This window comes from Acomys russatus, chromosome 12, assembly GCF_903995435.1.
Source record: "Acomys russatus chromosome 12, mAcoRus1.1, whole genome shotgun sequence".
In the NCBI taxonomy this organism is placed as follows: Eukaryota; Metazoa; Chordata; class Mammalia; order Rodentia; family Muridae; genus Acomys; species Acomys russatus.
This window is the reverse complement of record NC_067148.1, coordinates 9228271-9243590: the sequence shown is the minus strand read 5'-3', so window position 1 is coordinate 9243590 and position 15320 is coordinate 9228271. Positions and strand designations below refer to the sequence as shown.

The 15320-nt window shown below is 46.0% G+C and overlaps 1 protein-coding gene across 1 annotated transcript in view; it reads left to right on the top strand.

The window, feature by feature from the left end:
- Ankrd44 (ankyrin repeat domain 44) overlaps positions 1-15320 on the top strand; it is a 260349-nt gene that overhangs the window by 79445 nt on the left and 165584 nt on the right. Inside the window, exon 2 of the mRNA XM_051153824.1 lies at positions 12861-12944. Within this exon, the coding sequence (XP_051009781.1) occupies positions 12861-12944 (84 nt within the window). The remainder of the gene's footprint in view (positions 1-12860; positions 12945-15320) is intronic.

Genomic DNA, 15320 nt, shown 5'->3' with positions numbered 1-15320 from the left:
GGAGGCCAGGAAAGGGTGGAGCTGGAGGCAAAGGCAACGGTGAGCTGTCTGATGTAGGAGCTGGGACTCGAATGTGGGTCCTCTGCAAGAGCATCCATTGCCCTTTCCCTGCTGAGCTGTCTCCCCAGCCCCAAAAGCACAGTTCTTAAGTCACCCTCCCCATGCAAAAACAGGTACAGCTCCTCAGTTCTGCAGACGACAGTCTAAATGTATTAGCCAGGCACCGAAGGCCTACCGTGCTCAATCCCCACTGACTTCTTTCTTAACTTCCCCCCTTTCACTCATGTTCCTTGGAGCAGAGCTGTCCCTCCTCCTCCTCCTCCTCCTCCTGCTCCTCCTCCTCCTCCTCCTCCTCCTCCTCCAGTCTGCTCACAGTCCTCAACACGGGAAGGGCGTTCTCCGATCATTGTCTGCCCCTCTCTTCTTAGGCCCTCGCCAGCCTTCAGTGTTTACTTCCAAGGCTGCGCCTTTCACAAGGCCAGACACAGTTTCCCTCCATTTCACGTTCCTTTTGGTCACACTGTGTGTACTGTGTGCTTCCCGTTACATGTTGGGGGTTCGCTCGAGGGAAGGACCGACGATGGGATCTCAGTGGCGCCTGTATTTCCTTCGCGTAGGAAATTTCTTATGCTTGGTAAATCATTGTGGACCAGGATGGAGTATGCTTGTCTGAAGTGTACTTGAATAATGTTCAGAAAACATCCCTTATCCGTAGCAGGGCGGGTAGTACTTAGAGAAATAAAGTAAATATGAACTGGACCGGCGTCTTTGGACAGAAGCACGATATGCCTGTCTGCTTCTCTAAGATTTCCCATTTATTTTCCAGCCCTGTAGACTCCTCTCTCTTCCTGCTGTCTTGCCATTTCCCTTCGGCATCCATCAGTGAATGCTCTTCCCATGACTTTGGCTGGAGAAGCCGGAGATGCTTCCCAGAAGACTTAGGCTTGGGCTCTGAGTGATGCTCTTGGCCTTGTGGGTGGCAGGGCCCCCTCCAGTCATTGACTGATTCAGGCTGTGGATTTGAGAGTGGTCAGGACACCAAGGAGAGTGACCCCGGTTTGCACGTGTCCCCTAGTCCTCCATCTGTGGAGACATAGTGAGAGCTGAATTACTGTGTAAACCTTCCACAAAATGCTCATGGGAACTAACAAGAAAACCCATGGACAGGGAGGACAAGGCTCAAGAGAAACCCATAATAAGCTTTGGAAAGGGTTGATTGTGTATAAACTGGCTTGTTGCTACTTTCAAAGAGTTCAGATGACAACAGGTTTTACACAAGCGCAGTTTGGAGCTTTCAAGAATCGTGAGTGACTTAATTGGATTAAGTCAGTGGTGGCACTTATAGCCCGCACCCTCCCCAGTCAGCAACAGAGGTGTTCTGTCCTAACGAAAGCCTTGTTTCTACATGGTGATCTTGATTGGCATGGCATTCAGATCGGCTTATTCATCTCATTTCTGAGGCTGCCAACATTATAGCCACATAAATAATTAACCACCATGAGAACAGTGCACCATGAGAATGGGTCACTTTATGACACACATTTTTATAAAGGAGGAATTTAAAACTTGTCCTTTTATGATAAGGAAGACATATTTGTTACTAACAAAAGTCATATTTTAGAACCTGTAACTGAAGACTGTTTTATATCTCTGAACAAAGATATTTTGCTGAGCGTTCTATGGCCCTTAAAGACATCTTTGGACCATATGGTCTCCCCTACCCCCACCACAAAGATCTCTGAAATGGCTTGTGTTGATTAACATGCCTAAATCACCATTCACATTTGAAATGTGAATTGAATTTGTGTAAGGTACAGTTGTAGAAAGAGTGTAAGCAAAAAACAGTTAGGAAATACAACCTCTTAACAGATTTGTGAAACAGGAAACTCAAAGAATTTCCTTGTTCTTTTTGTTTACCTAGGAGTATGCTGATTTAAATATTCTGTACTTAATATTCTCTCGGGTCCACTGTGTTAACATTTGTTGATTGTGTACGTGCCTGTGTGTACAAGTGTGCGTGGCACATGCGTGAAGGTTGGAGGCCAATCAGGGTCAGTTCTCCCCTTCTGTCACGTGAGCTTCAGGACGGAACTCAGAGCATAAGGCTTCTTGGCAAGTGTCTTTATCTGTGTAACCATCTCCCAGCCCCAGTTCTCTTTAAAGATTCCCTCCCCAACTATTTAATTAACTTAGCTAAGGTTTAAATTAGATCCCTAGCCATTTGAGCTAGACGGAGTGAGGAAAAAAAAAAAAATTTGAGTAGTTGGCAGCGGATCCTGATGGAAATATGGCCCTTGGCAAAGCGTATCTGCCGTGTTTTGTTTTTCTTTTCTCTTTATGGATATGGCCTATTTTTGAAATGTTATGATTTCAATTCAGTGCTCAAGTGACAAGCCTGACAAAACAGAGCTTACATATGCAGAGGGTCTGTGTATGTGTGTGTGTGTGTAGGGGGAGTGGGAGTGTTCCCCAACTAGAGGAAGTAACCTCAATTTCACCTGGAAACACTAGTGTCTTAGGGCAGGAACTCTGGGCTATATATAAAGATAGAAGGGAAGTAGCCAAGACTCTGAGCCAAACTTGCATCCAGGAACAGAGCAGGCATTGAGGAATTGAACATAGCGTCAGTAGCTCCCGCTGCATCCTGGTAGTCACACTTAGGGAACCTGTCACGAAGACCATAACTTTTTTTTCCCTCCTCTTGCAGTAGCTTGAATTGTGACAACCCTCTTCCCGCTGGGTCTCTAACTCCACTGGCTCCTCCTCCAGAGCACACGCTTGCGAAAGCTCCTTGCTTTTCTCTTGCTCAAGACCTGGGTTCCTGTTTGTCCTCAGACTAGGTTAAAACTCCGTGTGCGGGCACAGTGTCCTCCCTGCCAGCCGCTTACTCTTCAGTCCCATTACTCTGAGAGCTTTATTCCTAGTCCGTTCCTCACAGGCCTCCCCACGGCCCCATTTTCTATCTTTCTGATGGCACACATCCACACAAGTCTCCCCTCCTCTATTTTGTTTTCTGACTTTGGGTAAATGTGTTTCGGTATTAACTTTTTCAAAGAGTAGTTTTATCAGGTCAGGTGGCGGTGGCGACATATGCCTTTAATCCCAGTACTTGTAAGGCAGAGGCAGGTAGAGCTTGTGAGTTCGAGGCCAGCCTGGTCTACCGGACTAGTTCTAGGACAGCCAAGGCTACACAGAGAAACCGTGTCTTGAGCTCCTCCCCCGAAAAGAGTATTTATATCAGAAATACAATTTATAAGTCTGTATGTAGCTGCTATATAATGTAACTGTCTACTCATTATTTAATATTTGGGCACAGTGGCTCCTACCTATAATCCTAGCACGCATGAGGACCTGTTGAGAACTGTGGGCAAGCCTGGGCTACATAGTAGGTGAGCTATATGTAGCAAGACCCTGCCTCAAACAAACAAGCGAACACCCGCTAGCCAAAACAGCAGTAAAAACAAGATGGGGGTATGTGGAAGCTGAGGCTCCTGCTCTTAGGCTGTCACATACTGTGTCCTATATCCTCATCTGCACGGCATGTGAGATAAGGTTCTGATGGGGGCGGAACAGGAAGTGTAAGTCTTTCAACTCAGCTTCTCCTGGGTGGGCAAACCGCTTGACCCCCCACCCCCACCCTACCACTCCAATCATGGAGGTCATTTTCTTTGTAACCAAGAGATCACCAAAGAAGGTCTGGCTGTACATGTGTTCGCTTATCTTCTGTAGTAAGATCAGTTTCCACTGCTATCAAACGGGTCTGAATACATGGCACATTTAAAAATTAGCGTATGAAAAAAAAATTAGTGTATGTTAACTCTACCCAAAAAAAATGGGCGCTGTTAGACCATTTTCATGCATGTGTGCAATGCTCTTTGCTCATGGCACAGTTTGATCAATGAGAGACGATGCGTTGTTTTTATAAGTTGCTATGATTTGGCTTTGTAAGTCAGGTTTCATACAGAGGAGCTGTGTGACGTTCTTAAGGTTTTTCTGGTGTAACCGAGGCCAATTCAGGATGTTGGATTTCTGCTCTCTCCTAGCAGGAACAGTCCTTCTACCTCAGAGATGATGGTGCATGGATTGCCACCCCAATCTGATGGTTTGCTCTGCAGTTTTATTATGTTTTTAGATTATTATTATTATGCATACAGTGCATGTATACCTGCAGGCCAGAAGATGGCATCACATTGCATTATAGATCGTTATGAGCCACTGTGTGGTTGCTGGGAATTGAACTCAGGGCCTCCAGAGGAGCAGTCAGTATGTTTAACCTCTGAGCCATCTCTACAGCCCAGATGATGATGATGATGATGATGATTATTATTATTATTATTATTATTATTATTATTTGTACATGTACATGGAAATCAGAAGACAGCTTTGGGAGTCCTTCAATCATGGATTCCTGAGATCAGGCTCAAATTCAGGACTTCTGGCTTGCTTAGTCACCTCACTGGCTTTTACTCTATAATTAATTACTTAATTCCCTTTACACCCTGGTCAGAGCCCCTCCCCCACTCCCATCCTCTCACTATGCCCTTACCCCCCTACTCCTGAGATAAGGGGCGCCTTCCCCCCCCAACTCACCCCAGCACATCAAGTTGCGTCAGGCCGTAGCGCATATTCTTACTCTATAATTTTAAAGGAAATCTTCCAGGAGCCTTCACCTGGCCTTGTATCGGGGTGCCGAGTGCATCATACAATTCCTTGGGTGCATTCTTGTAAAGTGGCTGTCAGGAGTTCATCTTGTGGATGGGGGCACCCTGCTGAGCAGGTCCCAGGGCAGCCAGCCTTCCCGCAGCAGTCTCCCTGCTGTGGTAGAAGAGAGCAATCACAGGTCAGGAACATCAGCCTCGCCCCAGGTTTCAGCTTAACTGGTCTGCGATTTCACCATTTCTTTTTGCCTAGCCTCTCTCCTTTCATGTTTTTCAGTAGCTAGTAGCGGAGTGGACATATCTGGACTTCATTTCATCTTGGGTTATCTGTCCTCTGCGGAAAATGAGTGGGGCTTCACAGAGCAGAGCAGTGGCAGTGGTGGGGCTGGGAAAGCAGAGGGACAGCAAAGGATGTGACTGTTCCCCAGCCTGGTAATTAAAAGTGCCCCTTAAAAACCACCGCTGGGCCACTGCCTCTGTGGTGGTCTCATTTGGAAAGGGTTAGGTAATAAATTAATTTTTATCTAATTTTTGATTAAACATATTTAATTTTTCATTCTATTTAAACAGAGGGATTCTTACTATAACTTTTATGATTTTTTTTTTGGCAAATAAGTGGACATATTATAAACATTGACTTTTGTGGCATGTCCTGTAGAAACTCTTCTCCCATTAGATTTCTTCCTTCCTGTGTAGTTTGTGTGTGTGTGTGTGTTCACGTTTATGTGCAGATGTGGGTATGTGTTGGAGAATTGACCTTGGAATCATCTCTCAAGCACTGTCCACCCCTCTCTTCCTGGACACAGCGTCTTGGAACTTGCTATCGGCTCGGCTGGCTTAGCCCTGGCCCCAGCACTGGGCTAACAGCGGTGCCTCAGCGGGCCTTGTTTTTCTTCTTCAAGTGGGTCCTGATGATTGAAATCGTCGCTGTGCTGAGTCCCTATCCTTAATTACTCAAGAGATGGATACTTTGCTGTCTCCCTCACTGGCCCAGAACTCACGATCTTCTCCCTCTGCTCCCTGAGATGACCCAAGTGCTGAGATTACAGGTGTGAGCCACCACACCCAGCTAAGAGACATTTTCAAGTACTCGCTGCCTCACTCCCTAATTAAAAATAACGTTTATGAGGACTGAGTGTGTTCTGTCTGGTTCTTATGGTACTTAGGGAAACAGCTTTGATTTTTCATGATCGTTCGCCATCGTCATCTTTTTGTGATGGGGTGAACTCCCAGGTAAAGAGCGGTCTACAGCTGGGAAGCGCTCGCTCGACAGCACCCTTGCTGGACATGACATCACACAGCAGGGCCTGCATGAATTACACCGGCAAGGTTTGTTCATTAAGCCAAGTGACTCGAACAAATTTTTATTATCCTTTTGCAAAAGGACAAGCTCCGCTACACAGAAAAATCAGTCGTTACTAAATGGAGTGTTCCGGCTTACTTGTATGAGCTGGTGGTTTCGTATGGCCAGATTATGGCTGTGCCAGCCATTAGGTCCTAATGACATGCTTCCACCCTTCGTTCATGACTCACTGTGCCCAGAATGCTCAAGTGCACACAGATGCTTAGGTGCATCACCGCTCCCTCTTGGCTATTAACTGATTCCAGCATCCAGCATCCATCCCTGATTGGGATACAAGATGTTTCCTTTTACACTTGGGGTCTTTAGTTACCCGATTCCAACAGAGAAAGCAAAGCAACGCCTCAGGGACATGGATCAGGATGCTAGGGCATCCTCCAGATGTGATTGCGTTTATTGTCCCTGGCTTTGGTTCCTGGGCTCCGTGAATCTCTATCCCCTGCTTCTCATCCAAGGTCTGCTTAGAAAAGAGCTTGCAGCTGACCACAGGCAGGCAGCCCGGGATTAGCAGAAATCTAGTGGTTTCCATAGAACACGTGATTTTTTGTTGTTCTTACACTGAGGATTGGACTCTCATACATGTTACCTAAATAATGTACCAAGGAGATATGTCCTCAGCCCCAAGGTTATCAGGGTTTTTTTAAAAAAAGTGCTTTTTCAAAATGCAAAGGTTATTTAATGAAGTGTTAATGGAGTGGAGCGATTAAACCCAAGATGAAACACACCCTCCCAGCCCCCGACTTTATTTTTAAATGCATGGCATGTCTGGTGTCATGACTAACATATTTTTGATGGAATTGAAAGAAGAATCAAATTGCATTTCTCATTTGTGTTGATGTGTGGTGTATGTGTGTGTTCATGTTTCTACTTGTGTAGGCAAGTGCCTGTGGAGGGCAGAGGCTGGTGTCCAGTGACTACTTTTATCACTTTCCACTTTATTTATTTATTGTTGAGAGAAATTATTATTTCTCTGTTATGGAGCCATGCCTGTCTTGGCACTTACTATGCATACCAGCCTGGAGAACACTGAGGTCCACATTAGCTTCTGAGTGCTGGGATAAAGGCTTGCCATTGTACCCTGCTTCCACCTTAGTTTTTGAGACAGGATCTCTCAGTGAACCTGGAACTCATCGATTGGGCTGGGTTGGCTGGTGGATGACTCTGTGGCTCTGCCTGTCTCTACACGGCCTCCACCGGTGGGATTACACATGGGTCTCTGTGCCTGTTTTACATGAGTACTGGGCATCTGAAGTCAGGTCCTCACACTTTGTGGCGGCTATTTTACCAACTGAGCCATCTCCTGGGTCCTCCAAATTGTGTTTCCAAATGATGAGAATGACCCTTTCAAACCTAGAATTTATCCACATATCTGTTCTTACTTCTTAAAACAATGGGCCCTCACAGTTCAGTAGAAAAGTTGGGTTTAAAAATAATTTGATCCTTATTACTTTTTTTGTGCACACACAGTGTGTGTGTGTGTGTGTGTGTGTGTTCTTACTAAGAACTTCCTTAAAGCTGAAGAGAGAACCCTTTAACTACCTTACTTCCCCTTAACTGTACCACCAGAACACTGATAGGATAACACGTTACTATCTTGCGCCCCCTAGTGGAATTGTAACCCTACTTCAGAGAAAAAGAAAAAGAAAACTGCTCTTGCACTGGAGTGAAAAGGCTGTGCCTAGGAAGGTGGCTTTCTTCTGAGTCTTCATTTTTTTCCCCATGTCTGCTACAGGACTCACAATGTCCATTAAACACAAGGCACCCCCTGCTCTGCTCCGGTAGCCACTCAGGCACAGGTCATCACAGTCACCCTTCTAGAAAAGATGGAGTGGATGGAAGTTGGGGACAAGTCCCATGCGAATATATACCATCCATGCTTCTGGGAAGCTAGGCTGGGAAGTGTCATCTGCTCGGGGACTGTGCCAGTATTCACAGCACATGGCAAGCACTGTCTGTGAATAGCTGCTAAGATGCAAAGAAAATTCTAGTAAAAGAAGTTGAAATCTGCTGCTTCTCTTCAAATCCTCCCTTTTCCCTGTTTCTGATTTTCCTAATTTTGGCCGTTGTTTTGAGTGTGTGTTTACCGAATCCTGCACAGCAGGACCTCACGTTGCCTATGCTTGTGCTGAGAGACGAGGTGTTTAAAGAAGAAAACAGCAGTTTCTCCTTGTCGCCAGGGTGTGCATTCCAGGAACCCCAGTGCTTGCCTGAAGCTGTGGGCAGTGCCTTGCCCAGTGTGCTCTATGCTTCTTTTTAATCATATATAATAATCTGCATGAAAGTGTTTGAGATATAGAGCAACAGAAACAACCAGTAATCAAATGAAACAATTATGCTGTAATAAAATGGGCATGACCACTACCTGTGGGCTTCAGCCATTGATGAGGAAAGGACAATTGAGCACAGTGACAGTTGATCTGATGGCTGAGGTGGCACCTGAGGGGCTCACGGGCTGGTTGTGTGTTCATGTCCTAGGCAGGACAGAGAAAAATGGCACAACATTTTGTGATGCTTTTTTTTTTTTTTTTTTTTTTTTTTTACAATGGCGTATAATTTTTTAAAAAGGGAATTGCTTATTTCTGGAATTTTTTTCTATTTAATATTTTTGAGCTGAGGTTAACTGCTGTTGCCTGGAACCCATGGGGAGGAAAACTGTGGCTGAGGGGAACCCACTACACTGTGCACACCAAGGCTTAGGACACTGCCTCATGCAGGTGAAGCCTTCCTTTTGAGGCTTAGTACCATTAAGGCAAAAACTGCAAATGTTACAATGGCGAGTATGTGGCAGAGAGTAAGTCTTCAATGCTTATGAAGAAAATACTATAATTAGAATAACCATGCAATATAGATGATATTCAGATTATCTTTCCCCAAATATTTTTTTTTTTTTTTGAGAATAAATGTTTACCTGAGGTTAAAATCCCAATGAATGGAAATGGAAGTGTTTTCTGACTGTGTTCTATTTGGGGGGGGGGCCCCGCAGGACAAAGGGTGAGGGAGAGAAAGGAAGAGCAAGCCCCCTAAAGTATGTTTAAAAAGCACCACTTACCCGGGAGTCACTGCGAACACCCAGCTTTTGTGCAATCAGAGGGTCTATTTGTGAAGTTCTGGTCTGGAGCTGTGTGACGCTTGGGTTCACAGCTGTGAAGATGTTGGGGATGGGACAGCAACATAGCGTAATGAATCAGAGATGTCTGTCCAGCATGTGTCTCCATGCATACGTGTCCAAGCATAGATGCACACGTGCACAGCGCAAAGATGTGCAGTTATGAGTGTGTGGGTGTGTATATGTGACATAGCACTGGAGGGCACACTAGGACTCAGCTTCCTCCTGGAGAAGCCGGGTAGTCGGTGTCTGTCCACGTGCTGTGAAGCCTTTGGGATGCTCGACACTCATCCATGTGCTCTGGCTTCCTTCCCTGGCAGCCGTGTCAGGGAGGCTCACTGTGGGAACATTCCAGCCATTGCTTGGGACGCTTGCCTCACTCGAGGAGCTTGAGGACTTAATGACTCCTACAGGGTGTCTGTCTGCATTCTGTGTGCTCGTGAGAGGCCCCGTGCACATCACCACGCTCCTGTGCAGTGGCTGACCTTGCACCTCAGAATCTGAACTTGTCAGCTTTTGTGCGATCTCTGATTCAGCACTACAACTCTGCCAGGCTCCGCCTCTACACGTTACCTCATGGCTGTTGGTTCCCCCCCCCCCCATCAAGGTTCATTTAGGCAGAAATTCAGCCAACAGAATTTTGTTCAGAGCCAGCAGCAGAGCAGTGGGAAAAGACTGGTGTGATTCTGCTAGTGTCTTTGTCAGCAGGATTGAGAAGGATTTCTTTCTCTTTGCAGAGCTACCAGCTAACACAGAGCCAGTAGAAAACTTGCCTTTCTTCTAAGCCATCTTTTGACACTTAGTTGTAGTTGAAAGGCTATCCCATACCCTCGTATGTGGTGGAGTGGGAGATGAGGGGCAGGAAAGGGGTATGTCTGTCCATTTGCTGGAAGCTTCCATGGCAGGGGGCGGGGCTGTCCAGAGGCAGATTTGTGGCAGGTGGAAACGTTCACCTGCAACTCGGCACATTTTATGTGGTGCAATCTCAGCGACTCTTGTTTATATTCTTCCAAACTAAACATCATCGGAAAGCAGCAGAGAGTTGGAGAGATTCTCAGTGGGGAAAGCACCCACTGCACAAGTGTGAGGCCCTGAGTTGGAATCCACATGGAAAAACCAGTGCTGGCTGTGGGAGCAGGAGTCTACCACCCCAGCAGATGAGACGAGATTATCCATGGGCGCCTGTGGGCCAGCTAGTCTGATGGGAGCAGTGTAGAGCAACAGAGACATCGCCCCAAACAGGGTGGAAGGGAGAGCACCAGTACTCAAGTTTGTCATCTTCTGACCTCCATGTATGTACCTACACTCTTACACACACACACACACACACACACACACACACACACACACACACACACATTAAAAAAAAATCTGAAATCTGTAAGAAAACCTGGGCTACAGGGTAAGACTTTGTTTCAAAATAGCAAATCAAGCAACAAAAAGCTTATAACAAAGACAGTAGGAAGGAAGAAAGAAAAAAGGAAAGAAAGAAAAAAAAAAAAAAAGAAAAAGGGACATTTTGGGGGGTAAGTGAGGACTCAGACTTCCAAAGGAAAGGAGAGATGGCATAGATAAAGCCAACAGCATCACTTGAAGCTAGCTTTGCTGTGAGCGCCGAAGAGTTGGGTGGTGACTGGTTAAAAAGCCAGCCTCAAGTGTCCCTCAGTAGAAGAATGGATAAAGAAACTGGGGTGCATTTACACTATGGAATACTACTCAGCTATTAAAAACAAGGAATTCTCAAAATTTGTGGATAAATGGATTGAGCTAGAAATTATCATAATGAGTGAGTTAACCCAGAAGCAGAAAGACTCAAATGGTATATACTCACTTATATCTGCATACTAGCCCAAGGGGCATGTCCCACGAAAGCCTTCACTTACCAGGAAACTGGGACAGAGGGGAAGGCATCCTATTGGGATTCTAGATGAGAGAAGCATAGGAGAATAGCAAAATAGAAGGATCCAGAGGGTCCTAGAAACCTACAAGAAGAACATTATGATAGGCAGATTTGGGCCCAGGGGTCCCGCTCAAACTATGGCACCAGCCAAGGACAATACAGGCCGTAAACTTCAAACCCCTACCCAGATCTACCCAATGGACAGGACATTCTCCACAGCTGAGTGGAGAATGGGGTCTGACTTTCTCACGTACTCTGGTGCCTCATATTTGACCATGTGCCCTGGAGGGGGAGACCTGGTGGCACTCAGAGGAAGTACAGCAGGTTGCCAAGAAGAGACTTGATACCCTATGAGCATATACAGGGGGAGGAAGTCCCCCTCAGTCACAGTCATAGGGGAGGGGAGTAAGGGGAAAACGGGAGGGAGAGAGGAATGGGAGGATACAAGGGATGGTATAATCATTGAGATGTAACAAGAATAAATTAAAAAAAAAAAAAAAAAGCCAGCCTCACAATCCCTTTCTCCAGATAAGCTCAATCAGAATTCTCGGGGGGCAGAGATAGGTTCTTATTCTAACAAGCATCTCAGATGACTCTTATGCTGAGTCAAACTTGGGACACTGCCATCATCCGGTTGCCTGTTAGGACTAAAACATTTCCAAATATATATATATATTTGCCAAGAGTTGACGTTTAGCGGGGAAAGAGGCTGAGTATTCCATTTGACACCGTCCAACATTTCTAAGTGGGAGCATTTGTGTAGAGTTTAATGGTCACAGGACGTTTTCTCATTGTGTCATTCAGTCCTGTGAGTAGTCCTGTGAGGGGGGAGTGGCCAGTGATGATTGTACTCAGCCTCAGAGGTCACAAGGTCTTGGTGTTAGGAAATGGTAGGACTGGCTGTGAGGAAGATTCTTCACCACGAGGGACAAGCCCAGTACCAGCCCCTGAGCTCGCCACTTTCCCGCGTTTATCCCATGCTCCGCTCAGCAGTTAATGATGGTTCCTAGCTGTTAGATTCTGTATGCCTTCTCCTTAGGATGGAGTGCCTCCCTCCATCCCTCCATCTCTAAGCCCACCCACACTCTGAGCTCTTTGGGCAGCCTGTTCTTCCCTTCCTCTCCCCGGCGAGCTCACCACCCTCGCAGCTGTGTTTCTGTCACGCTTTCCGCGTGATAGGTTCTTCTCCGTCCCCTCCTTGCTCTCTAACTAATCCTTGTTCTATCTTATTTGGGAACGATTGCAAGGTGTTTTGAAGATTGACCCACAAGTGTTTAGGCCATAACGTCTCCCATAAAGGCCTTGTCTTGGATGTGAAGGCAATCTGGCCGTAGCACCTGTCATTCCACTGATGGCTAGGGTTGATTTGGCTAATCAGGCTGGGTAGGTGTGCGTCCCCTTCCCTCCTCACGGCTCCATGTGAACCCTCCCGAAGCTGTGCATTTGGTTGCAGAAGAGGACAGTCTTCCCTGAATAGAGGACCAGTCTTGTGTCAGGCCACAGGAGTAGCTGTGATCCCCTGCTAGACCCTCCCAACTGTCTCTCAAAGGCTCAGTCCCCATTGAATTGAGGGTGACAGGGTTGAATCCATAATGGGCTGAATAGAGAAATCCTGTTGTTTAGTCATATCCTTGACAGGGTCTTTAAGGGTCTATTGTAGAAACTTCGTGAATGTAGGGCCCAGTTTTATTTATTTTTGCCAGCGCTTTGATAATTAAAAAAAAAAAAAAAACAAAAAACTTAGAGCAAATCACTTTCTTGCTGTCTGCGCTGTCTATGTGAATGCAAACATAGATAATTATAATGGTGCTAACCCTCAGCTTCTTGGCTTCGCAGCCTCCACTGGTCCAGGCAATCTTCAGTGGTGATCCAGAAGAGATCCGGATGCTTATCCACAAGACCGAGGATGTGAACGCACTGGTAAGAGATGCTGCGGTTGTTTCTCAGGTCCTCTCCCGGGGTGAGCATGGGCTTGTTGACATTCCCCGTACTGTGGACCCTGTAGTAAATCGTGAGAGTTCTGGGCTGCTTTCTAGACCATTGTTTTAAAAAACCCATGCAGTGAAACTCTAGGGTTAGACTAAAATCAATTATATTGAAATATAGTTGTAAAAAAATAATGTAAAGATGAAGGCTGGAAGAAATAGGTCACTCTGTGAGAGAGTGCTTTCTTAGCACACGCAAGGCCTAGGTTAGACCACCAGCACTGTGCAAGAAAGAAAGAAAAAGCAATCAAATTTAGGATGCAATAATCTGTATGCTTACAAAAGTTGACCTTGTTCTAACCAACTCGTAACTTAAAACATTACACAGTAGATTAAGGAACCACGTCAGCCCTTCCCCAGCCCCCAAACTCTGTGCATCTCTGTGAACATTATATACAGTTGGAATGACCCTTCTGCAGCCATGGAGTGTCACTCAGGGTTTTTTTGCTTCCCCTGTCACTCACACTCAGTCACTTTCCTACCTCAGAAAAAGTAAAAACTGTCTGAGTTGAAATTAGAAGCAGGAAAAACCCACTTTATAGCCCGTCTATACACTTTTTTTTTTTTTTTTGAGCCAGGGTCTCTCTGTGTTGCCTTGGCTGTCCTGGACTCACTTTGTAGACAGGCTGGCCTCGAACTCACATCTATCCACCTGCCTCTGCCTCCCAAGTGCTGGGATTAAAGGTGTGTGCCACCACGCCCGGCTCCGTCTATATACTTCTTAAGATACAGCGACAGATCTGGCTGAGAGCACAGTATAAAGAGTGGCCAGCCCTGGAGGCTGAGTGGCCAGCCCTGGAGGCTGAGTGGCCTGCCACCTCTCGCTTGTGTTCTGCGTATGCCTGTGATTTCTCCTGGTGACAGTGTCAGACTGAATGCTGCAACTAATGGTTTGCTGTGTATATCCACAAGGATGGCGGCCCATATTAGGAAGGCAGTGACATGAGGATGTAACGTTTTTCTTTTCTGACATAATGCTCCTTGGCTCTGTAGTGAAGTTTGCCAACCTGTGCCTTTGGGGTTGCCAGATATGAAAGCTTTTCTTTTTCCTTTGTTTTTTCAATGATTGAAAAAAGATGAAGAGAATAACATTTTTTTTTTGGACAAGAGCAATTGATAGGAAGTTGAAACTTTGAGTGTCCACAGACAGTTTTGCTGGAGCATGGCCATCTGTCCTGCACGTATTGTCTGTGTTGCTTTCACACTGCACTTGCTGGCTTTAGGGGCCAGATAGAGCCTGACCCACTCACATTATAAAGAAAGCCTGCTGGTTCTTCTTAGGTAGCCAATGACTCTGGGATGAATTGTTGAACTCAGCAGTTACTACGCCCTCTCTGACGTCTAACCCATGTGTGTGCGTGAACATCTTGCATATTTTCCTGAGGAAAGGGGTGAGGTGTTCACTGAATTCCTCAAAAGACTGATGGCGCATCCATCAAAGAGTGGCATGTTTCCAAACAGCTCAGTCACCTGCCCCAAACAAATGAAAAAGCATTAGTCTAGAATTGACCCTTTTGATAGTTTCTTAGAGTTATGAGGAACAAGCAATTAGGGGCAGGGCATGCTGCTAATTCACTTAACATAATCTGATTATCAAATACTCAGGTCCCTAAGGGAGACGAGTCCTCTTTAAAGTGTAGTGTTCAGCAGAAAAGGCAGGGAGAGCCAAGTTCATCTTCAGCGTAAGCAGATCTTCACCCGGGGAGATAACCCATCTCTGAGCTGGTATCTCTATCTGGTCTGCGGGCAGCTTCCTTCCCTAACCGTTCCTTTGGAGCAGCCTTTGTTCTGAGGCGGGACAGATTGGCATGGCTCTCCAAAAAGCCTTCTGGCAGCTTCTCTTCAGCTGGCAGTGAAAACAACAGGGCGGTGTTTTGAGGTGTGTGTGTGTGTGTGTGTGTGTGTGTGTGTGTGTGTGTGTGTGTGTGTGTGTGTTTTCAAGGTAAGCAGGCATGAAGTCAGGGACAGAAGTCTTACAGAGGCAGCTGGGCATTGGTCCAGGGCCTGTGGGGTGTGACCAGGAGGCTATGAAGCAAGTTCACTGTCCAGAGCTTTGATATCACAGGAATTTGTGAGACTATTTGGTGGCTGTGGGCCAAGCCCTGGCAAGCCCAAGGCAAGGCTACTACCTTTTCCTAATGGTCACAAGCAAACAGAACTTTTAGTCAGCTATACCTCAGGAAATTGTACTGACTTTTGAAATGGCCTTTGTTTCATTTTGGAAAAGTAACAAACGGTTGTTGATTGCCACAAATTACTTGAATTGTGACCAGCTCTATCCCAGAGCTAGCTAGGTTTAGCTCTGTAACAC